Raw genomic sequence first — 25,597 nt, forward strand, 5'->3', positions numbered from 1 at the left:
GGGAAGGAATCGTAAGGAGCATATATAGTTCCCGCACGGGAATGCATTCCGCAAGGGCTGCTTCTTTCTGCGCGCAAATAGTTTCATGCCAGCTGCGTAATCGCCTTTCAATTTTTTTTTAATCTATAAGCGCCATCCTTTGAACGCATTTAAACGCCGAGGAGGGATGAAAGTATATATTGTTCATCGTATAACGCAATTTTCACACGTTGCGTACAATCAATTTTGCAAGATACTGCTCAAGGGCGTCCAGCATAAAATTTCGAAGCGTTTTCTTCCTTGTACAAGGAGCTTCTACACGTCGTGGCGTTTGTGTCAATAGGGCAGATGCCGCTGACGCAAGATGTCTGCAAGTGACGAAAGCCTTTTTCTGCAATAGGTTGAGCTCAGGTCTGATGATGATAATGGTACTGATTAAAACAAAGTGTCGTAAACCTGACAACTTACGAAGTTGCAACAGTTATAGGCGGCGATAACACCTGTCATAACGCCTACATTCCTACATTGAAGCTGATTCATTACGCTATATTGTATTAATAATCCTGCAATGTCCGGCGCGCCACCTGTCAAATAAGGTGTAAAAATGAGGCTGCTTTCAAAAGTTCATGAATTGCTAAATTTATTGCAGAAACAATATATTTTCCAACGTAAGTACTATAAAAATGTCGAAGTATCGGCTGCTGGCAGCTGGAGGCCTACGGAAAGGTAAATTCAAGCATACACTAAGGTTAACCGAAAGATTGCCTGGAACTTACATATCCAGTTGCAGCGGTGGATAATGGAGGGTTATCAAGTTTTGTTTAGATTTTTTATTTACGCGATGTTTTATCGCCCTTAGATATTCATAATTTAAAAAAAAAAAAAGAACATCAGGTGAATGCACATTTGATGTAATGATATTCCTTTAAATAAATCTTCCTGTTTTGTTACATTTTGTTAATGAGGTCCGGGCCAAGTAGTGGTAAGATCCTATATGTCCGTAGGTATTATCAGACGTTTTCAACGTCTGAGAACTGCAGGTTAAAAAGGAACGATGAAGTTGTAAGCGTGAGAAGAAAATCCCCAACACAATTATACATTCGCTTAATTCCACAATAAACCGCGGAGGAGAAACATTTGCGTAGCAGCGGGGAGTTATAAAAATATTAAATTTTTATTTCTGCACAAGACACCGGACTTCAAGTGAGAGATAGAGTGCAGCAGTAGTCAGAAATGCAAGATCAGTTAAAATACCAAATTTAAGCCACTTCCACAGGCAGCGTGAAAAAGTCTATTTTCGCTTATTCGTCAGTGGGGAAACCTTCGTTCACGATGATTAAATACCTGTAGGCTTGTTCTACAGTTACTTTTCAGTTCCCATGTATATTTTGAACACGCAATTTTAACAGCATTTGTAGCCGACACAGTGGAACAAGGGAACAGGTTCATTTTCCTCCGTTACGTTAGAACTAGCTCGCACGGCGCACAAACACACAATGCCCCGGCGAAGGGTCTGTATCCGCGGCGGCATGGTTCACTCGGTCCCTCTCACCACTGCCTCTCCGACCGGATGTCCGAGACTGGAGCGGCCGAGCACGGGGAAACAGCCGAGCAGAGCCCCCTTGAAAAGTTCGAAGCGGGAACCCGGAGAGGGCCTGCGTGACTTTCGTCCATGGCCTGAACATTTGCGGCCCCTCCGCCGACAACAGATTTTAATAACGAGTTCGGACCTTTTCTACAGGGCAAATAACATTACTGCCATAATTTCATTTCGCTTCCTCGGTGAGGATTTTTCTCGCTTTTTTCCCTAGCTTTTAAAACATTTTCCGCAACAGCTGAAACCCTGTCGGCTTGTTTTATGGGTAAATTAAACTTTTTATGCAGACTTTCGTTATCAGGTTTTTAAATCGTTTTATTAAAATGTTGTGCATTTCGTATATAGCTAACATGGCCAATACTCGTGAACGAAAACGATGGAAACACCCCTCTTCTTGAGTCAATTGCAGTAAAGACGTAAAGTTAGCACTCAAAATGCGCCATACATGTTGTTCACGTATGCGCCTAGTACACTAGTGTCGAAATCACACAGTCGAGAATGGAAGTGCGTGACAGATCATTCACCGTATCTGCTCACAACAAGAAGCAACTTGCTACTTAAAATACGGACTAAATGTCACAAAGACATCAAGGCTTCAATCGTATAGTTTACCGTATTTTTCTTCTGCGGCGCTCTGCAAATACTGCTATCGTTTTCATCCTCATCTTTCCCCTCTTTCCCCATGTGTCCTAACTTTGACGTCAGAGCTCCGACATCCCAGGCTTGGGGTTCTAACACAGCTTTTCAAGGGCGCCGTCCTCACAGTCTTCCTTTCGTCGTGAGGTCACTTGGTGGTCTTCCCTGCTGCAGCTGATTTGCTTTTCGTTCACTGATGCAACAGGTGAAAAGAATCCATGAATCCATAACTTACCGAGACTTATGGTGTGCGTGAGACTTCATTTCGCCCCCAAAAATCTATTATTAGACTTTGCAACCAAATGAAAGAGCACTTCGATGTTTGACTTTCAAAAATATATTACGTTCGGGTATTCGCGACATTTAAAAGCTTTTTTTTCTTCCTCACAATGACGTCGAGCCGAAATACAAATGTTCTCAGAAGACGCTTTAGGCGCAAGTTTCTCGAAACTGGTATTTTGGAGATTTATGTACATTTTTCTCAAAAACTATCGCGTAAGATAATAAATGTTTACACATAGTTAAATATGTGCTTTCTAGATGAGTGGAACTAGAATTAATATTTTCACTTAGCTTGCATTTTTTGAATAAAATAGAAACGTTAATCGATGGCCATTTTATAACACAGTTAAATAAAAACAACATTGAGAAAGCTATTTCTCCGCCAAACATGCAATTATGGTCCTGCTTGTGCATATAGCATAAGTTTCCAACGAGCAAAAATTCCAGGATTCTGCAATAGGTGTATCTTCAGAAAAAAGAAATACATCAGTAGGAAAAAATCAGCAAATATAAAGGCGACAGACTAATTAAATTTTAATACTGTTTAGAGCTCAAATATAAGCTGCATTTATTAGAAAGATTGCTAGAAAATTTCAGTCATAGCTTTTATTGTGACTAATCTAGACAAATAGGCACAAAATAGACAGCTGGGAACGCCGACCCTCCTTCCTCGCAGCGCAAAGCATTTGGCAACTTGCCTTAAAGAGATGCCAATTAAAAATATGAATGAATGAATGAATGAATGAATTTAAACAAAAGATAAAAAGCACCGACGGTGTTTTCTGCGCGAGAAGATGGCTGCGTTTCTAAAAAAATCGAAGAACCTAAACTCTCCTCATTCAATCGCTCCCGCATTCAAATCGCGAGGTGCAAGACAAAACCGCCTTATTCGCGAATACCACCAAAGGGAAGCCGTCGTACTCTAACGTGTTCCATTCAACGCCATATCTAAGAAAAAAAAAACTTCACGCATATTGCTCATTAAATGGATCTCTGCGCTGTTGATTATGCTGCTTGTTGTCTAACTGCGCAGTATGATCGCAGACGACCCATTTGATTGATTCTTCTGTACAGTATTTGCGATTTCCACGTTCGTGAATCGTTGATGTTGGCTGTAAAAAGAAAACAATCCCGGCACGTTCCGCCCAACTGTACTGTAGCTGCTTGCCGACTGTAGCTGATGGCAGAAAATCCAGGCATGGTTGCGACGAACGCACATCTACTGGTTGACCGCTTTTCTTGAGGAACTGTGAACACCGTTTATAGCATTTTAGCTGCATATCACATCTGCGTACCATACATAGCTTTGCTGTAGGGAACGAACGAAACGCGCTTAAGTCCGGCCTTGCATGCCGGCGCTTCACGTACTGCATAGTGACGATCCGCGATGGGACGCTATTTTATTTAATGAGTCGAATAAACGATGATGGGCAGACATGAGGCATCTCTGGGGTATTATTCGCCTCGCAAAACACATTCATCTTAATAATGCGCAGGAAACATGGAAGAAAAAGCCCTAGCATCACGTTTCACGAGTTGACGACGATAAATTCATGAGCATCTCAGTATGAACGCGTATTAAAAAAAAAAATGAGCCCACAGTTTGCAGTTTCAAGTCCCCACATCTTGCGCGAAATATCAGATTCGAAGGCCTGAAGTGAGAGCGTTCACTGGCCGTCTAGCGAGCACAACAGCGCGCGAATGCTGCTGACAGCTTGCGGTTCTCAACTTGCTGCTGACAACGGCCACTTAGGGGCACCATAATGGGAAGCGAAATATTCAGCACTCGTTCTTGTGTCTAGTATTGCTCTTCGTCGTCCGCTTCAAGGTTTTGAAATTACGAGACTCTTTGCACTCTTCGCTACGCTCGCCAGTTTCTTTCCTTGTATTTAGATGATAATTGCCCACTGACAGCGAAATAGCGTTCCTTGAGAAAGTGCAGTATAACGTCACAACCGTGGTTGTACAAATTAGCCAGTGGTGAAGACATGCGTATACTTCATTTTTTTACACAATTATCTGTATTTAATAGGTTTGGTTTCCGTAAAAATGACATATTTGCTATCATTAATTATTAACCTACCATGCAGTCACCCATATTTCCCTGCAGGTCTCTTTAAAGCCTTGGAGACCAGCGCAGTGTTATGTGTCTCCAGCCAGCTCTGTTCTCTTCCCTGCTTGTTCCACACGTTCGATGTTCTGTTCTTGCAGATAACGAGCACCTCAGTAATATATATATATATATATATATATATATATATATATATATATATATATATATATATATATATATATATATATATATGTTAAAGTGATGTTAAAAATCCTGCAAGGTAGGCTGCAGCAGTATGTGGATCGGGGGAGCTTCCGGACGTGCAAGCTGGGTTTCGCAAGGGCAGAGGAACTAGAGACCAAATTGCCAACCTTCGCTGGATCATGGAAAAAGCAAGAGAGTTCCAGAAACCCATTTACTTCTGCTTTATTGATTATGCGAAAGCGTTTGACTGCGTAGATCACAGCAGATTGTGGCAAGCTCTCCAAGAGATGGGAGTTCCAATTCACCTCATCTGTCTCCTCAGGAAGCTTTATGAAGGGCAAGAGGCCACAGTCAGAACTGGGCATGGTCTTACTGATTGGTTTCCGATTGAGAAAGGGGTGAGGCAAGGCTGCATACTGTCGCCCTGCCTATTTAACCTATATGCAGAGTGCATCATGAGGAAGGCCGGTCTGGACGAGTCTTCAGCTGGAGTGAAGATCGCTGGAAAACGCATCAACAACCTTAGGTATGCGGATGATACCACTTTAATGGCAGAAAGTGAATTGGATCTCAAGAGACTTCTGATGCGCGTACAAGAAGAGAGTGAGAAGTTTGGGCTTAAACTGAACATTAAAAAGACGAAGATCATGGCGTCTTGCCCTATCAAGTCCTGGAGCATCAATGGACAAGAAGTGGAAGCTGTGACAGATTTTCTGTTCTTGGGCGCCAAGATTACCTCGGAAGGAGACTGCAGCCATGAAATTAGGAGACGCCTGCTTCTGGGAAAGAGAGCAATGGTTAGCCTTGACCGCCTAGTAAAGAGCAGAGACATTAGTCTGCCAACCAAGATCCGTATAACCCGTGCTATGGTCTTTCCAGTTGTGATGTATGGATGCGAGAGTTGGACTGTGAAAAAGGCTGACCGCCAAAGAATTGACGCGTTTGAATTGTGGTGCTGGCGAAGACTCTTAAGAGTTCCTTGGACTGCCAGAAGATCAAATCAGTCGATATTGTCGACCATAAACCCTGACTGCTCATTGGAGGGTCAAATTCTAAAGTTAAAGCTCAGCTACTTTGGTCATCTGATGAGAAGAGAGGAGTCGCTGGAGAAAGATTTGATGTTGGGAAAGGTTGAGGGTCGCCGGAGAAGGGGTAGGCAGCGAACGCGATGGTTAGATGGCATTCTCGAGGCATTGCAGATGAAGCTATGTGATGTTAAGAAGATAGTGAGAGACCGGAAAGCGTGGCGTGACATGGTCCATAGGGTCACGAAGAGTCGGACACGACTGAACGCCTGAACTGACTGACTGATATATATATACACGGGGACACAGAGAAAGGAAGAAAGAAAGAAGGAAAAAGTGAAAAAGTCCGACCTACGTGGGGAAAGAGCTACATACTGGATGTTCGACCAAGGGAGCGGCCTCCGTCAGAATAAAAAACGAAGCGAAAGGCAACGTCTCATAGCTACACGTTAAGGTTATCGGCGTCAGTACTGATAACGGTCAGCGTGTAAGAATAATATGAAGCTAAGATTATTGCCCTGGTCTACAAACCCGACAACCACACGTTCACAAAGTCTGCATTGCAAGTAATCTGCGGCAGCAAGAACACGCAGAAGCTACATTGCAGATGAAAATGCGATCAGCTCACAAATGTACACATGCACTGGAACTAAAGAAATATCGCGGGCGATCAGTGCGATTGGCGCCGTGGTGAATACGTTCACATGCGGGTTTCGATATCATGATTTCTTTGTTGACGAACTGAATTGCCAGTTTTTCCTCTATTTACATCCCTGTTATTGTGTGCCATCGGGAAGACGTGAGCAGCGACGGAGGCCCACAAGCAACAATAACCAAACGGAGAGTTGCAAGCGGCCCAGGTTTCAAGCAATCACCCGCTTTATCTGGATATCGTAACAGCTCGCTTCAGGTACGATACTACTTCGTTTAACGACCACATGAAGCAATTGAAGCCATTTTAATTTCTCAATATGCGGCACGCAAACAGTGACTCACCCAGGTTGTAGACATCGCAAGGCCACAGAAAATCTGCTTGAAATAAACCCACAGATTTGCGGCCTATTCCGTCATGCGACACGAAGACCAAAAGGAGTCCATCGTCGCACCTGTGCTCTTTTCTGACTATTTCCATTTCGCCGCTGTCAGCAGGACGCATAACCTTTCATTGTGTGCTCCCACAGGCGCAAGTGGCAAGCGCCCCAGATGCGTTTCCATCGCGAACTCCATTTCTGTTGTGCGGGGATTTTATTTAAAGCACTGAGTCATAAAAACAGAGAACAGTAATAGCGAGAAAATCGCGTTGTCGGCGAGCAAAATGGAGCACAGCAAGGAGACTCACCGAAGAAAACAACACCGAGGAACCAGAAAAAAAAAAAAGAAAAAAAAAAGGCCATTCGCGCCGGTGTTGGCGAATGGCGCAGGGGCTGCCCTCTCAGGCGGCGGCGCGTAATCCCTGACAAGTGATCTAAACGGTGGCAATCGTGCCTCATCCTCCCGGGGCGGTGCGCGTCCAATTTAACCTCAAAGACGTTGGGCGCGGACATAATACCGCCGGAGAGGCGTCGCACAACGCGAAGCTGGAGCGGCTTTCATCTGGCACAAAGTTGCCATCATGCGATCAAGACCTAATAAAACACGGCGCGAGAGAGCCAGCGGACCATTTCTGCTGGAGCCGCTTTTTTTTTTTTTTTTCCTTGCGTTGTCCTTTTTGCTTTCTTTCTATTTTCTTCTTTCCGTGGACTCGCGACTCCATTTTGAGCATGCCGCCTTTTCCCGTGCACCGAACTTTAATTCCGCGCTGCTGCCGGCCGAGGCAAGGAGGAATTTTCTTGTTTTATATGGGCCTATGTTCGTACTGAATGCAGATTCGTGCGAATAAAGGTGAAAATAAGGTTCTAACTCAACATACGAGTACTTTGCTTATGAGGAGTAGTTGAAAACGAGTTGGAGAGCCGCCGAATGAAATGAAGACGGAGTTTGTGTAGGAAACGACAATGCGTTTCATGCTCTATAGTAACAAATGAAACTTTGTTTATAAGTTTGGTTTATAGGGTTTCGCGTCCCAAGGCTACGTTGGCTAAAAGGACACAATAGTAGATCGCTCTAGGAATTCCGGCCATCTGTAGACTTCTTTAACGTGCGCAGCGAATGGGTGCATTGTCTTTAATATGCCACCATCGAAGCACCGCCGCCATTGGATCAAACAAGCATCATCAGGACAGGGAGTCCAGCGCCCTAATTACTGAGCCAGCACGATGGGCAACAATGTAACTGATGACGCAATATTACAATACTGTTTAGATGTTCTAGGCTACGACGTGCATGCACATGCGCTTACTTATTACTCACTTTTTGTTTAACACACCCCCTTTCATATAAAAAAAAAGCGTTGATGGAAGTAACAAACTGCAGGCAATGTGGAATATGACTTCTTAGTTGCGGTAGACACAATGGTGTAATATTTTACAGCGCTCATTGTTATGCGTCGGTCGCCGATTATGTATTGTTTATTCTAGATGTAAAAATATGTCACGTTTGCAGAAGTATAATGGCGGCAGTACCGAGCGATCTGTTTTTCTCTGACAGCGCGCTCTTCCCCTAGTGTTGCGAGGTGCCGGCAGATATATACGCGTGTCTTGTCAGGCGAAGGCTGGCGTAATTGATTGACTAATTCGGTCAGACGTTGCAGGTTGGCGCATCTAGATAAAATAGTGAAAAGTGCTTTTTGTTACCTATAACCAAACTACGCATATTAATGTTTAGGTTTATAGCTCATAGTTCACGCAGGACGGGAGCGGAGTGTCGTGACGCTGACTAAGTTGACCCGGCCTTCACTTGGTAGCGTGCAGAGACTCGGGGTTGATGAAGGATACAATCTTCGAAGTTGGTAAAATATATACAAGCAGGTTTAATGACACTTTGAGAAAACTTATTTACATAATTATTTACATGAAAAAGAAGGGTACATCAGCAAAATGGCAAGCGTTAAGAGTTCATAGCGAGAAGCGTCTGGATGAGCTCAGGGCTCAGAGCCTCATTTCGTGCTCTGCAATGTCATTAAAACCCCCTATGTCCAGCCCCTCTCTGAAGATGCTGACCAACCAGTTCCAGGGCACGCCCCTCAGATATTGGCATCCAATCGAACACATCACTGCACTGATGGTCTGATGCACTGACTGGTCCGGCATTGTTTCGTTGGGCGTGGTCACTTGTTGGCGGGAAGAACTTGGGAACGGCGAGGAGGTACATTTCTATTCTTCAGCAAAGATCCGGTAGGCTGGTTCCGGTAAGTGGATTTCCTTCTCAGAAACCCAAGTGCACGTGCGCGCCACATACTGCTCCCAGCATTGTCCCTTTCCAGCAATTGCAAATCTTTCCTGCATTCCCGGGAAATCCTCTAATGGCCGTAATCACCTTGCTCCTTTCTTGTCCTGTACGTCAGCGGACGTGTCACTCTGTCGTCTCCTTTGGACAGTAGGCATTCCTCACTGGACAATAGCGCTTCTCGACGGGAAGGGTGAACAATTCAACGAAAGCACTTCCGGCTATTTCCCGCAGGGCGACATTTCTTTGTATTTTTTTCTAGACGTTCCCTTGACAGGGCCAATTTGGCATTTGCAGGGTCTCAACAAAGCAAAACAGGCTTACACGAAATGATTCATGGAAACAGGCTCACTTAGAGCCATTGTACCAACAGCACATATCCACAGCACTTATCCATGCCCACAGGCGAACAATAGAGCGCGCAAGTGCGGATGATGCACGGTCATAACAGGAGGTAGAAAAGAGGGGACCCTATGCAATTGTTTGCAGCTTCGATCCCGTGCTTTCAAGGCTGAAACATTGTGGATGCGCGGTTAATATCCTCTGTGACCGTTCAAGTTCGTGCCACTAGTTATTCCACTCTAGCGCACGCAATAAATGATTCAACAAAAATATTAACCTCAGACGCATTCATGCTACAGCTTAATCCTATAGTCATTGCACTACCACCATTTAACGAAACAAGAAGAAGCCAATTTTCCGTCAGAACCGAAGCACCACAGACTGTCGAAGCTACATCCCTCGCTATTTAAAACGCCGTTATTTAAGCTCTCATATGCCATCGACCGAACTTAGCTTAGCAGCAGCACATATAATAAAGAAATAGGCGTCGATACCGTCCAAGAATGCCACCAGAAAAAAAAGTAAGAAAGAGACGGAGATTTTAAATTATGCGTGCTTGAGACCACACGTTCAATCCGGCGGCGGTCAAAAGCCAGCTTTCTCATTTCGCGCAAGCGCTTAAATAATGGGCGGAAAGCAAACGGGGCGGAAATTTTGAAAAAGACAAGAACAGAAGCGCGTTATTAGCTCTTTCAGTTCGTGTCGCACTACAGCTTTCCTGAGCAGTAACAGGAATGACCAAAGTTATTAACAGAAAACAAGCCTTTGGGTGCTTTGCGCGACTTAGCTTTAGTGTGCACTCTGAAAGAACCATAACGTTAAAGAGAAAAACAGAAAAGGCAACAGCAATAAAAGAGAGAGGAATATACTGGGTGTGCAACGGGAAAAAACAGCGGCGGCCGCCGCCGAAGGGACGCTCGCTTAGGCCAGGCTCGCACAAGTCGTTAATCAGGCCGGTTCGCGTCGAGCACAGGTGTTCTATGCGCACTCGTTGGGGACACCGTTCGGTTCGAGACGCGCGCGCGGGCCCCCCTTTTTCTTGGGCGCCCTGAGAAAAACATAACAATGCGCTGCCTGCTTGCCGCTCGTCAGGCCTGGCCAGCCACGGCTGCACGCGAGGAACCTCCCCGCACAGAAGATGAGTTTCCTCAAGGCGGGAGACCACTCTTGCGCGACTCTCGCTCTCTCTCGCTTTGCGCGATAAATTATGACTTCCTGCGCTGCACCAGCTGGGGGAGTCGCAGTTGCGCTGGCGCTGCCACTCTCGTGTTCTTGAAGTCGCGCGCTTGTAAGCGTATAGCGACCCGTCGTATAAAACTAACAGCTGGGAAAAGAAGAGGAAGAAGAAATGGTGCTTCCGCATAGGCCTTGTCGCGGCGCGCTTGTGCCATCGTTTGGCTTAATGAAAGAGTGGCATAATTGGACCGTCCGGACTCGAGACGTCGTGCGGTCTCTCCACGTGAATTCGCAGACGGACGAGAAGTGAAAATCGCAGCGCTAGCGCACACGCGTAAACTTGAGCCTGGCGTCCACTCTGACACTGTAGGGGCATGTACGAACACACTAACACCAAGAAATGTTGCTCAGTCAGAAAGTGGAAAAAAAATGAATGGAATGCTCATCACGAGTGTATGTCTTCAGTTAGCAGTCACGACGTGACGGCGCAAAGTTTCGGTAGTAGAAGTTTGTATTTCGAATGAAAGATCCTTCCTTTCTTGTCCTGTTTGCTACGGCTGTTTCAATGCAACGCCCAGGGCGAATAGTGCCGAAAAACCACGATTAACTTTGTTCAATCGGCGCCACGCGAATCAAAGCCATTCTGAGTCATCTGTTCAACTGGTTTCATGCTTTTACGCGCCGAATCATGATGCGAACCTGGGAGGGCAAAAACCGGACAGCTTCGTCCCGCGATCCCTTCGACCACTGGGGTCATAGCCTCTCGCGCTGTCCATTCTAAATGACGTGCTCTCCGTCAAGTGTCACAAATCGTCGTCTTGCTCATCTTTCTTCTGCGCGTTGTGCGTCGCGAACGCTTCCTAAGGCTGCTGAGGAGAGGGCGAGAGCTATAGCGCTTAGGCCACGTTCAAAATCTAAGGAGTTGGTCAATAGCGTCTAAAGCTACAAACACTATTTATGGACTTTCCTGCAATGCATTAAATGCTTACGCATAAGCATTCCAAGACGACACAAGGTTTTTCATTTTTATTTTTTATTGTCATGCCTTGTGCTTGTCTTAGAGAAAGGAGAGCGCACCGCGCCTTATGTTTGGCCTGGGCAGGTTTCTCTTTTGGTTGTAATTCAGCGCAGGTTAATATCACTACGTCAAACGTGCGCAATCCTTAGGGGTATATCTTTGGTCAAAGTAGAACGGATATTTTTTCGCGCAGGAAGGATTCGCAGTTTTTAAAAGGCAATAATGTTTTGTGGACGATCTTTTTCTGCACAGTCACCTATTTTGTATACTAGGACCAACTAATCAAGAACTTTAATGCCGCAAACAAAATAACAAATAAAAAAAGCCTCCTAAGAGCATAGCTGTACGTTGTGCAGCTGAACGCTAAAGGCTGGCTCACGCCCTTTTGACGAAAACCGAACATCTCAATTTGTTCCAGTACATGTCGCAGCCTTTACTAGTTACATCTGTTGCACTTCCCATTGGCACTCGCACATGCTTTATTCTGTCAATGCCACCCAGAGAAAATGGAGTCCCTATAGAGTCATATAAATGCTTTAAAAGCCGTGAAATTAACGCTATAACTAACTATACATTTAGTCTTTTAATGCTAATTCGCGATCTTAAATGGTTTATTAAGTTATACACAGTACATTTCACCACTGCAGGTGACACATTGTCTAATGGCGTTTAGTTCACACCTTTTCATTGGTTTTATTCGAGCACGAAGCAATAAAAGAGGCTTGTTCCGCATTCCCCAATGGACAGGGTTCGTTTGTCCGAAGTGGCAATATTTCTGTCAAGTATCGACGCATTCTCAGTTATAAGCCTGTCATGTCACGAGAATATTTCATGTTTACGTAAACAATACCTTATTCAATTCAGGTTCCCAAAGCGGCGACGGCCAACAGTGACCATTAAAATTACTAGGACAGTTCCAGACGTCGCGGCTAGCGCAGAAGGAAGAAACACACAAACAGGAGAGACGAAGGACATACGCTAATCTATACTCCCTGCTAGTCATTCTCTCTCTTTCTCTTTCTGTGTGTGTGCGTGCGTGCGTGTGTGTGTGTGTGTGTGTGTGTGTGCGCGTGCGTGCGTGCGTCTGTGTGTGTGTGTGTGCGTGTGTGTGTGTGTGTGTGTGCGTGTGTGTGTGTGTGTGTGTGTGTGTGTGTGTGTGTGTGTGTGTGTGTGTGTGTGTGTGTGTGTGTGTGTGTGTGTGTGTGTGTGTGTGTGTGTGTGTGTGTGTGTGTGTTCCCCGCCGCTGCAGTTGGAGTGATTAGAATATTGATTGTTGCAAAGCCGAATTGTTCATGGCTAATGCTGCTAACTGGCGTCGTTTCAAAGAGCAAGTCGCGAAGAAAAAGGCCTTGACGAATTGTCTCCGCGTCAACGCGCAGGTTGTCCTGCTATTGCATAATTATTCGTTGGTTGTATGGGTGCTCGTCATATTCGCATTTACGCCATACTTCTGTTTCGTTAAATTTGTCCATATGGGCTGAACTGTTGTGTATAACCAGGGAAAATATTGAAGCAAAGACCAGAACATTTAGCATAACGTAGGGAGACAGTTCATTATAAATGCAGATCAAAGCGAATTGTTTCTTCATAAAGCGAAGAACTGCGACCTTCGCCTTCTGTATTATACTTCCTTTTTATTTGCCAGATGGCCAGCAAAGAACTTGTTTCCTTCAGGCTCGTTGAAAAAAAAAAAAGAAGAAAACTGCCACATGCAACGTACGTACACACCACAGCGAACTAACCGGGCCGCCCAGACGATTAGAAAATAACTAAAAGAAAAAAAAAGAAGGTCATACATAAAGAAAGGCTAAGCGTAGGCTCCCTGCATATTAGCTGTAAGCTTCCCCAGCGGATATGTAGCTCACGTTCAGTGAAGCGTGCCCTCATTCAAGTCTCGCTCGCTCCAGTCAGCCCGATCGTTAACGCATGACGAGGCAGGTTAACTCAGTGGACCAGGAGAAAAGAAAAAGAAAACGAAGTATCGAGTACAAAGAAGGAGCTAAAAAAAAAAAAAAAGAGGGCCGCACAAAGCATGAAAACGATACAAAAACGCTCTGTCTTTTAATCACAGGCCTCTGAGCGATCGCTCATTGAAAATGCGCGTGAGACGGCGATCGAAAGCCAAGAATTTCTACGTACATATAAGAAAAACTAGGCTGAAACAGAGTTCAAAGAATGGACATAAGTATTCTCAACCTCAAGTTTTCATCTAAGGATTAGGAAAAAAAGCAAGAACATTGGACGCTCCAGACGAAATGAACAATGCCTTTGACAATGTTTTGCACACTCGCATTGCTCACTCGCATGAGCGTGCCAACAATTACATTCAATTTTATCCTGCGTTCTACACTAAGAACAGCACATGAGTTGTTTTATTTGCTACTCGTGACACATTTAAGTGCCGGCAGAATTTGGATGGCAATGGTCCGACGCCGAAAATATGAGAGTGCACTTAGCCTCAAGCGGTGATCGAGAGCAGCTCAGAGCTCGTCATTAAGATTAATTTCAATATTGTTTTTTTTTTTTTCATCGACGCCATTTTAAATAGGGTAGGAAAGCGACCACTGGGTACTAACCGCGGCTCTGGCATATGTAGGATACAGCTCAATGTGACTATTGTTATGCACTCAAAACCAGGTCACACATCGAACAAACAAAAAAGACCCGCAGACCACCGTGAATTCGGTCAGTGCTCTCCCGTCCTTTTGCGGTGATACTGAATTTCAGTTTTTCGCCACTGTAGCTCAGTTGGTACTCCATTCAGAGCACTTGCTGCAAATGCAGTATAGAAACATAGTTCGCTTTTGGTTCAGCGGTAGCTCAGCCGGGAATCCAATCTCGGCGCGCGAAACTCGCGCAGTATATCAAGATCAGCATACGTAATGCGTCTCGCCAAACTGGTTAATACACCAAGTGGCACACTGTGCCAAACATTTGCCGTTAGTTAGCACCCGCTCACGTCGCCGTGGATGCGACGTTCGGCTACCCAGCATTGGGTCTGCGATGTGGTTCTGGCAGCGGCTGCAGGATTTCGATGAAGGGAAAATGCATAAACGTCCGTCTACTGTGCTCTAGTCTAGAAGGATCGCAAATGGTTGCAGACGGAGAGCTGAGCTGTGCCTTGCAGCCGCTCTCTCAGTTTAGGCAAGTGACGCTGCTTTAATCATTAGAAGTTTCAACGCACACAGTGAGAATCAGCACAGAACTTATGGCATGTAAGAACAAAAAGGGAACTCCAGAGGATGGATATTCGACGATATCTAATTGGTCATCACAAATTTTTCATGGAGCTCTCAACCTTAGGTGCGGTGAATACTTTCTTCAAAATAATCAGTATAATATGTAACCGTAAAACACCACATGACGGAACCCACAGGTATTGATCAACACACTTCAAGGCACTCATTGAAACAATCGTGGAAAAACTTATAGCCCAAGATATCCTAAGAGGGGCTTTCGAGGTTCCATTATATATATATATATATATATATATATATATATATATATATATATATATATATATATATATATATATATATATATATATATATATATATCAGAATCGGTCTCGGTGGAATCGGTCTCGGTGCAGTCCTTGTCCAACGGCACGATGAACGAGAGCATGTTCAGGAATGCCTGGCTGTATTTTTCGCTGTGCAGCGTTTCCGTTCATATTTGTATGGACGTTCGTTTACTATCGTAACTGACCATCATTCACTCTGTTGGCTGCGGAACCTTCGAGACCCATGTGGTCGCCTCGCACGCTGGGCCCTCCGGTTACAGAAATATGACGTTGCCGTGGTGTACAAAAGCGGGAGGCGTCATGTAGACGCAAATTGTCTTTCTAGGATGCCAATGGCCACGAATGGACCTGAAAGCGACGATTTCAACAATTATATATCGACCCTCGAGCCAGCGTTCCCCGACACGAATGTTTTCAAAACGGAACAGCAAAATGATTGCAGTCTGCAGCCTCTCTTTGCCGCCGCCCAAGCCAGCGTACCTACAAGCCGTTTTTGTGTGCGTGATGGCCTCCTATGGAAAAAAAGTTATTCGCCTGTCGGCCAGCGATACCTACTCGTAGTTCCCAAGACGCTGTGCACAGACGTATTGCGTGTTATGCATGATGATCCAACTTCTGGGCATTTGAGATCGGTTCGAACACTCCACCGTGCTCAAGAAAGATTTTACTGACCCAGAATGCGCTCGACGATTGAACAATACGTTGCCAGTTGCAAGCAATATCAACGCCACAAACGTCCAACTGCAACTCCATCTGGCTTGCTGCACCCTGTGAAGACCCCGGCAGCTCCGTTTGATCAAGTAGGCATTGACCTCGTAGGTCCGTTTCCGAAGTCCGTGGATAGAAATCGCTGGATTGTAATCTGCGTGGACTATCTCCCACGTTACTGTGAAACCGCCGCTCTTCCATCTGCTACGGCGCATCAGGTGTCGCTTTTCTTGCTGCACTCAGTCATCTCACAACACGGGCCGCCACGAATTGTCATAACTGAATGGGGCCGACAATTTACTGCTGATGTTGTTGAAGAGCTCATGCGTTTATGCGCCGTAACTTTCCGACACTCGACGCCATACCATTCCCAGACAAATGGCTTGACTGAGCGCGTCAACAGAACGCTTATCAACATGCTAGCCATGTATGTGGACGCAGGGTATAAGAACTGGGACACCATACTACCCTTCATCACGTATGCGTTTAATACCGCCACGCATGAGACGACTGGGTAGAGTCCATTTTTCCTGCTCTATGCCAGACCGCCACGCTACTCCCTGGATACTATCCTGCCCTTCACAAGCCGTGAAGACCCCTGCCTGGCTGAGACCCTCTGTCTCCCCGAAGAAGCTCGGAGAATCGCCCGATTACGGTCTGGTGCTTCACAAGAACGTTCTAAAGTGCGATACGATGCCAGCCACCGGCGGGTCACGTACTCTGTAGGTGATTTAGTCTGGCTATGGCGTCCAATTCGGCGCCATGGCCTACATCAAAAACTCTTGGCCCACTATGACGGCCCATATGTGGTTGTAAAACGCATCAGTGATTTAACTTATGCAATAGCCCGCCTGATAGCATCGGGTCGCCGGTCTGCCAAAACCGAACTATGTCATGTTGCCCGCTTGAAGCCGTGTCAGCCTCGCACGACTCACGAACACGCCCAGAGGGCTTCGTCCGAGTAGGGGGGAAATGTCACGCTACTGACGACGATGAAGGATTGTGATGGTGTGGCAGAAGAGGAGGAAGAAGCGTTGGTTTCTGGGTGCCAGTAGGCTTCATCTTGTCCCTTTACATCAGCACTGTGAATAAACACCCCTTCTTATTACACCGTAACAATATATATATATATATATATATATATATATATATATATATATATATATATATATATATATATATATATATATATATATATATATATATATATATATATATATATATAAAGTACCATGGTGTCACGATAAAATCAGACAATTATGACACGGCCGTTGTCACGAAACCTGCCGTGTATGATTTAGTAGATAAATTGATGACTGTGAGTAATGATTGTTGCCATTATTTGTCTGAAATGACTAAAAACATTGAAATTTGCTTTGCAAATACAGGGCGAAATGCAGTGACAACCAGTTCGCCAGCTGTCGACGTCAAGCACACAGCGCTGTTTGTACAAATCACTCCGATTGGGGGAGCAGAAAACCAAAACAAACGTACTTTATATACCTATATAAAGGGTTGGGTAATATACCAACGCCAAAAAAAAAAATAGGCCCGGATTTGAACATTCCGAAACTGTGTGGTATATGCTTTAACGCGAGCTGACATCGCACGGCACACAGGCGTTTTCGCATTTAGCTTCCTTCAAATGCAGCCGCAACCTCGGGACCAGCAGCTGAGCGACAACCGCACTGAGCCACCGGCATATGTCGGAATTGTAAAAGGCAGTGGCTCCTGTGCTAGTCAATATTTCAAAGCAGGGTACACTAAAGAACCAGGGCGCTGCAACCCTTTCAGTCGTTCCGAGATGCTTAGAGCGGGCCCTCCGCGGATGCCATCAGCGAGGGGTGTCGGAAAGCGAGCAGAGCTTTATCGACCTGCGACGTCGATGCGAACCACCGTGCCCGTGGCTCCATCTGTCGAAATCGTCTGCAGACCGGCGGCGGATGACCGCGCTACTGAAGCCAATTACATTGCGGCAGGGAGGCGTGGTCGAGCAGTTTCAATCGAGTTGAATAAGGAGCCTAGTAATTTTTGCGTCGTTCGCACGCACACGCCGCCGAGCGGCAGGAATGGGTGGAGCCGACTCCAATGATGACACGTGGAGTGTCAGTAATGACACGATGCACTCCTTCAAAGGGGAAGAAAAAGGGAACGAAGTCTCACTCGATTTGAATAATTTAGAGCGAACGATGGTCGCTACGCGAACAGCAGTTTCAACACCTGATAACAGAAGGCCTCCCCGCCCCGCTCCCCCCCCCCTATCTCTCTCTCTCTCTCTCTCTCTCTCTCTCTCTCTCTCTCTCTCTCTCTCTCTCTCTCTCTCTCTCTCTCTCTCTCTCTCTCTCTCTCTCTCTCTCTCACACACACACACACACACACACACACACACACACACACACACACACACACACACACACACACACACACACACACACACACACACACACACACACACACACACACACACACACACACACGTGTTCGCAATCCTACGACATCGAGCCGGCTCCTGAATCTCCAGTGCGTGACAAATTGGCTTTTAGAAGTTAATGGCTCCCAAATGCGCGTTTCATGCACAAGCCAAGCGTCTGAATAGCGTGCAAGCACTATCTGCTTACAGTGACTGCCACGCACACGCGCGTACACACTGCAATGCTTCAATGCGAAGGTATTGTCGGGGAGCAGAGGTGGTGTATGCCACCAGTTGTTGCGTGGCTGGCTGCATTTACGACGCCTCCCTGCGTTTTCGTAGAGCAGCAGGACCACGGATCGAAGCGAACAAAGTTGCAAGCGTCTCCTTAAAAACCGCTACCAATGTCACCTCGAAAACAAACATTAAGGAATGAGCTGCGGTAATAAAGCATAACCGAAGCTCACGTGGCACACGCGAGTGTGTTTCCGCAAATGCGTGAAGCATATGCCGCTGCGTAACGAATTGAATAGTGTGATTGTACGCCAGATAGCGCTTGCCGACGCTTCTTCACTAGGACCCTAGTCCTAGTGCGCTTGCGTGCGCCATATTTTACATTGTAATCCAAACTGGGGTCGTATTCCACAGGTTTCCATTTTCCAGTTGGGATCCAATCGGTCTTCTGGCATTGGTCACCGTTAATAGGTGACGAATTCGCTGCTTTCAAGCGTCGGAAGGATGCAATCAGACAATTGGTTCATCACCGACCGCACCCCAGCAATGGCTCCAAATCCCAGCCAGTGGTTAGCACGTGTGTGCGTCGATCGAGTGACGATGGCTATCGTCGACGGTGGGATTAGTTATTGTGCGATTTCTGTGACTGGCCGCTCGCTGCTTTCCTCTGATGCTGCCTTCGCGCTGGCGTCCTCCAAAATAAAATAAAAGTGATGCATTATGGTCCCGGATCTGTATTCCTTCTCATCAACATCTGTTTGCAGAGAAGCCTCCCAGTGATGTTGGACCAGTTTTCAGAATCGCGAGAGGTACCCGAAATATTCAACCGGTTTAAACGATAATAAATATAGCTGTCATAAGCATGCTTATTTCGTAACGTAAATGTTAAGACGCGCATTAAGTAACACTTCCGACTCACAACCAGCATACGACAACGTCCAAAGGTATAGTGCCGCGTAAAAAAAAAAAAAAAAAAAAAAAAAGAAACCCAATAGAGTGCGATGGGGTAATGTACATTCATCAATAAGCAATTCTGCGTGCCGTTATAAGGGCAACCAGCATCAGACCACCCACACGAATCCATGACAGTTTTGCATAGGCTGTAAGATTAAGAAGCGCCCAGGCCGTAATTGCACTTGTGGCGAATAGTTGCGTGTGTCCAGCACGCAGGTGGAGTGGCAGAAACAGCACAGCCCCGAGTTCATGGGGGAGGCCGACGCTACTATACAACTCCACCCCAGGAGGACACCACGCCGGAGAGGCCGCGGAGAAAACTGGCTCAGAGAACTCCACGACCAAGAACCAATACGACCAGGTAGTGACCTAAAGGAGGACTGCAATTTGTGTAAGATGTGCAGAGAAGCGTGCATCGAGAAGCAGATAATCCCTGCTCGAGCAGAAGTCGGTGTGAACCGGAGAAGGATGCAGATTTTCGGCGGAAGCTAGACGGTCTCCAGGTCACAGCGGTTAATTGGGACAGCCGGCATCTTTCTTGGCCGAAATTAGGGCACGCGCTTCGTCTTCAACCCGGTGCTGTTATTAGGAATACGGCCACAAGAAGTTAAAGCGACAACCACTGTTCGGCCACACGGAAGATCTCCAGTCCCTTGCGACATGGCCGTTTCTTTGAGAGTCTTGAATGATTGCTCACTGTTCTATTTTTCTTTGAGACAGCAGAGGACACCCAGTCAGGAGAAAGGAGAGTCAATGAAAAATTACATACAAAACCACGCGTTCGTCCTCGCAGAACAAGTGTTTATTGGAAACAGGTCTTGAGACCCCAGCAGTGTCTTCATTAAGCTGCGTCGTTGGGGGAAGCCTGTAATACGTTGGCTTATGGCTAAGCACATAGTCCTAAATATGAAATTAATGCTTTAAAAAGCGATTTCCAAGCTATCCAACCTTGAAAATGGTGTCACGGTCGTTGCAAAATAAATAGGAAAACAAAACGAGCATTTCTATTGCGGAAATACCGTGAGCGTTTTTAGAGGGTGAGATTAAAAAAAAAAAAAAAAAAGCCAAAACGAACTTTCTTAATATTTATTTTAGCTCTAAGGCTGCACTGGTGATATGGTGAATATGGTAAGACGCAGAGTGTTTCAATATGTTCGATAATTACCGTCTGTGTTAATTAATGTTTCTATTTTTCTACTTCGGGGAACGTTGAAATTGTGAACATTGGGGCTCGTCCTCCAAGTACATGTAGTATTGCGGGAAAAAAAAAAAAAAAAAAAACTCATTTTTCTTAGTGCGCGTTAAGAGACGCCAAAGTCACCCTGATAGGCGGATTTACGACGTAACACAACGGCAACAAGCGCGTCTGACGTGTATCGCTCCACCTATCCATTCCGTTAACACTGCTGGCATCACTTGGGGCGGTATCGTTGCAAGTTTTACGGGAACAGCGAAGGACTCTGGCGTCATTGACCTTGCAGTGGTTTCGCTTTGCCCACGGCCTCGATTATTGCCGCTGCGTCTGTACCCAAAGCGCAGTCATTGCGCTCGCAATCCGGCCTTTAGAGACGAGGCCCAGGGCAGCTAATGATACCGCAACGCGCCTAACTGGGCCTCAATAAAACTCTGCACTGAGTGGCCTTAGCAGACACGCTGGCTGCCGCTGGGTTACGATGTTTGGTTTGGTTTGTGGGGTTTAACGTCCCAAAGCGACTCAGACTATGAGAGACGCCGTAGTGGTGGGCTCCGGAAATTTCGACCACCTGGGGTTCTTTAACGTGCACTGACATCGCACAGCACACGGGCGCCTAGCTTTTCGCCTGCATCGAAAAGCGGCCGCCGAGGCCGGGACTCGAACCTGAACGCTTGGGAACAGTAGTCTAGCGCCGTAACCACTGTGCCACCCCAGCGGGGTGGTTACGATGTGAATACGCCTATTAGGATCCGCCTCGTAACGCGCGCTACAAATTTTCACCTTTTCTCGGGTATATATAGATTATTTGAGGATGAGCCTTAATTCTGCAAAAGAAACAACACTCCCACACTGAACAAGAAAATGGAGTTAACACATTCAGTTAATTATCGACCTAACTAAATCATTATGCTTCCTAGCTGGTGGCCAAAGTAGCCACCAATACAGTACTAGGCCTAATTAAATCCGCAGCAAACTATCTTTTTATGAAAATTTCGGATCGTCTAAAAAAACGTCTGGCATAGTTTCCTGTAGAAGAGTTCATAAAAATGCGTCTATTTCGAGCAAAGGAAAGCTTTCCACCTAGCGTGACAGAGATAAAGCTGTCTAGGGCGCAAGAGGTACAGGAGGCTAAGCTGGCATTAGAACTAACTACTTGTTGCCACCACGGGTGTCGCGGTCATCGTGGAGGCGCGCTGAGCGAAATCAAGGCGGCTGCCGCGTGCGCAGCACGTTGCATGAGGTCAACCGGGTTCGCGCGGCGCGAGGATGCATCGCAAAACCTCCGTCTCGCGAGACTGCGTGGCTGCACGCCAAGGCATTCCGAAGGGCGCGCATTGATACGCCGCGCTGGCAGACATGCGGGGCACGTGTGCGCGGCCACCGGTTAGAGTGCGGGGATCGATTGCCAATGAAGTGCGGATGACCTTGCGGTTTGCGTGATCGGAAGCCACGGGCCGAAACGCTCACCTGCTCCACGGCGTACTCCATGCCATTGCATGGTGCACGTCGCGGTGGGGATACCTTTGCCGTCACCGCTCGCAGCGAACCGGAATAGGCGGGCGTCCACAACAAAGGGCGTCGCCTCGGCAACCCTACGAGCGTCATGCTCCGGCTGATCCCGCGCACACCAGATTGTCAACCGTTGAGCGCGCTCGGACATGCACGGACGCCCCCGCGTTGTCGCTACACCCGCTTACCGCGCTGCTCGAGAGCATCATTTGCTTGCGTCCGCAATCGCGTCGCTGGTGCGGCGCCAGCCGCTCCGTCACTCGCCTCCGTCGGTGCAAGCTATGGCCATGTGTGTGCGTGAGTCGCTTTGTTACCGACTCGCGCACTCAGGCAACAAAGTGGAGAGGAACGTCCGCGTTGTAACAGGTAAAGCGCAGCGTGACTAGGCAGTGAATGTGGCCGATCGGCTACACCCAGTTTTATGTAGGCCATCAAGCTTGGGCTGTCGGTCTGATGAAGCGGTTCCAGACACGCGTCGCATTTCTTGTACGCAAACCACAAGTGCTCCCTTACCGGCAGAGGCTACGGTTTTCACCCATCGATCTTCTCGAGAGAGTCTTGTTTGTCGGGCGAGTCGTCTTTGAAAATGGGCCGTTTTCGATATCTGAACTATACTAAACATCACACTTGGACTGAAAGCAAAATTCTCCAGCGACCCCCACGGGGAGTCGAAGCCATACTCGAGGACCTAGTGAATCCAGAGGTTCTACACACCGTTCCAAATATTTGTCCAGACCTCGGAGTGCGGGGTGTGAGAACTAGCCACTGCCAGCGCAGCTCGGTGTTTGTTTTCCTAGAGCGCGTTGTAAAGCGCGCCGGCGCACCGACGACGGTCGGTTCTTGGCGCGCTGCGTGAGCCGAACGGCACACAGGGCGGGCGCCGCTGTGTGCCGACGCTGGTGCGCCAGAGTACGGTAAGGACGGGAGTTGACTCTTCGGGGACCCTCACAAAGCATGTTTCCCGGCGCGTAATCCTTGCTTTGATGCTTGCAGAAAAGAATCATGTTTGAGCCCTCCCCCCCCCCCCCCCCCCCCCCCCCCCCAAGGCTGGCTTCACTTTCCAATATGACCCTCTTTGTGGGATGAATTCTTTGCCCCAGCGTGTCGTCGGAAAACCGGTGCGGTGTCTTTGCAGGATACGATTCCATTACCGTGATGAAAGCGCCGCGAGGCGCCGCAAGAAATGTATAACCGATTTCAACTCGCTGCTGAAGTTGTCTACTTGCTGTTTAAACAAAATTGCACAGCGCATCGCATTCAGAAAATGGGTCAAAAGCTCATTCTTTCCCCTCTATGCCAATACACTAAATGATTATTTAAGTAAAAAAATGGCTATATTTTACTCCTAATGCTGCACTTTTTCTCCGAACGAATAACGCGATCCTACCACGAGCTGCTTACACGTTTCAGCTGGGGCGATAGGCGAGATTTTTACACGAGACTGTCAGCCCTAACCGGCAATGTTAAAAACGCGCGAAATAATTACTACAATAACTGTACCTCGGATATTTGCTTTGGAATGTGCGGCACTCCAAAGAACGCCATGCTTGCAGCCGACTGCATAGCTCAGGCAGAAAACAAATTGGTAAAACAAACTGATAAAGGCGCCACAGGCGCCGAATGGATCCGTGCACTTTTTTTCTTGTGTTTCGGTGTCTTTCGCTGACTGAATATTTATTTATTCATACATACTGCAGCGCATATGTGCACTATGGCAGGAGCGGTCTACAAAAGCATAGGTATATACATCGAGTATAACACGGAATCAAAGTACAATACAATAATATATATATATATATGTATGTATACAAAAACATTCACAAGTACGCGCCGGGCATGAATGACCAGGGTTATTTATCCTGGATGGCAGATGAAAAACTATGGGGAGGATATGAGCGAATAGACCCAGGTAATGAATTCCACTGTTCAATAGAGCGGGGGAAGAAAGTGAATTTGAACATGTTAGTTCGTGCGTGGTATAGGGCACTAAGTTGAGGTCGTGGTGACTCCTTGTAGATGATGTTGACGCGAAGTTAATGTAATTATCATGAGAAATCCTAACTGAACAGCTGACTATGGAATGCAGGAGTTTTAATGATTCGTTAGGCCTTTATTAGTTTTGCGAATTATTTGATGTCCTTCCGCATTTAGGTGTTAATTATTTAATTAATTAACTAATTTCCATATCTGTGCTGCCCTTCCCCGCTCCTCAACTTCCTCCCTTGCACTCATTTCAGAGTGATTGCGAAGAACCATTTCGTGCGACACAGTAAGGACGGTTAGCCTGTAGTGATAGGTTACTATACATTCTGAAAAAGTATTACTTCCACCGAAGCGAAGCTTTCGTTAACTATACTAAAAGGGAGGAACACAAAAAACAGGCATCATCGCCCCCTGCCGTTTTCACCACCGCATTCCCCTCCGAATGATGAGCAAGGAGTGCTTCCCGGTCTCAACGTCACAGAATTTCAGGGAGTGGCGAGAAAAGAATGCCCGATTTTTAAATCTGATTTTTCTAGCAATAAATGCGTGTTCCTTCTGCCGAACACACATGAGCTACACAGGGCCACAGCGGTTCGTTTGCTAAGAACGAAAAAAGGCTGGAGATGTTTTCAGAACGCCCTTGAGCTAATAGTTTGTAAGAGCAGCGGTCAATCAGTCAGTTTGTTTTATTTCTGTGATTATTAATTCAAACGAACGCATTACTAGCCCTTTTACGAGAAGAGCCACCGGCGTGTACAAAAATGGCACAAGAAATCACTAGTATGCTTCCGGGAGGTAGTGTTTGATTGGTGAGATGAATTGCCGGGTCGTAGGTGGTATGACTGTGCGTCTCTGTATGTCCGGTACTCCTCACAGCATGCTTCTAGCAGTGAGTAATTGACGGGTGACATAGCACGGTCTGATTGGTCGGCTTTTGTCTGACGTCATGAAACCACGTCATGGCGAATTTGGAGGAGCTGCGAAATCGGGCAACGTAGTACACGGTCCTTCTATTTCATAAATATTTCAGAATATTTCCCACTGATCAACAACAAAAAAAGAAAAATCCCTTATGCTTTCCTTCGGGGTAGTGACTGCTGGTTCTCGTCGTATGTATCTAATGACGAGCATCTGATTTCTCTACATTTGCTTGCTGATTAGCTGACAAAGGCTTGCAATCAGTCCTAAGTGCCTCTTCCAATTTTTTATTCATTTCATTGCCACATAAACAAAAGTTTTACTGCATTCACATAAAGCTCCGAAATGAAACGAGCGCACGTCTAAACTTTCCTCTAAGAGCTAATTAAAGAAGCGTTAAAATAACGTTTGTCACTCGCATATCTCGTCTTCTATATGAACAAGGCGCAAATGTCAATTAGGGTGCATTGTCGCCTTATTGACCAGACGTCAATTTTGCAGACCTGCGACAAGTGACACGTAAAGTG

At 46.4% G+C, this 25,597-nt stretch overlaps 1 protein-coding gene and 1 long non-coding RNA gene across 12 annotated transcripts in view; one reads left to right on the plus strand and one right to left on the minus strand.

Annotated features, from left to right (window-relative positions):
• The window catches only part of LOC146204634 (inactive dipeptidyl peptidase 10-like), a 272,165-nt gene that overhangs the window by 145,916 nt on the left and 100,652 nt on the right, over positions 1-25,597 (minus strand). Inside the window, exon 1 of one of the 11 annotated variants that reach the window (XM_084589326.1) lies at positions 6,773-7,042. The exons of 9 other annotated variants lie outside the window; for them this stretch is intronic. In XM_084589326.1, coding sequence (XP_084445452.1) covers positions 6,773-6,787 — 15 coding nt within the window. In that variant the 5' untranslated portion in view covers positions 6,788-7,042. Of the gene's footprint in view, positions 1-6,772; positions 7,043-25,597 lie in introns of those variants that run through there. One more of the 11 variants, XM_084589332.1, reaches the window with a different exon arrangement.
• LOC146204635 (uncharacterized) overlaps positions 1-25,597 on the plus strand; it is a 142,740-nt gene that overhangs the window by 40,235 nt on the left and 76,908 nt on the right. The gene's annotated exons all lie outside the window — the stretch shown is intronic.

The sequence above is a fragment of the Amblyomma maculatum genome, chromosome 1, assembly GCF_055883805.1.
Source record: "Amblyomma maculatum isolate TAMU_Amacu chromosome 1, ASM5588380v1, whole genome shotgun sequence".
Classification (NCBI taxonomy): domain Eukaryota; kingdom Metazoa; phylum Arthropoda; class Arachnida; order Ixodida; family Ixodidae; genus Amblyomma; species Amblyomma maculatum.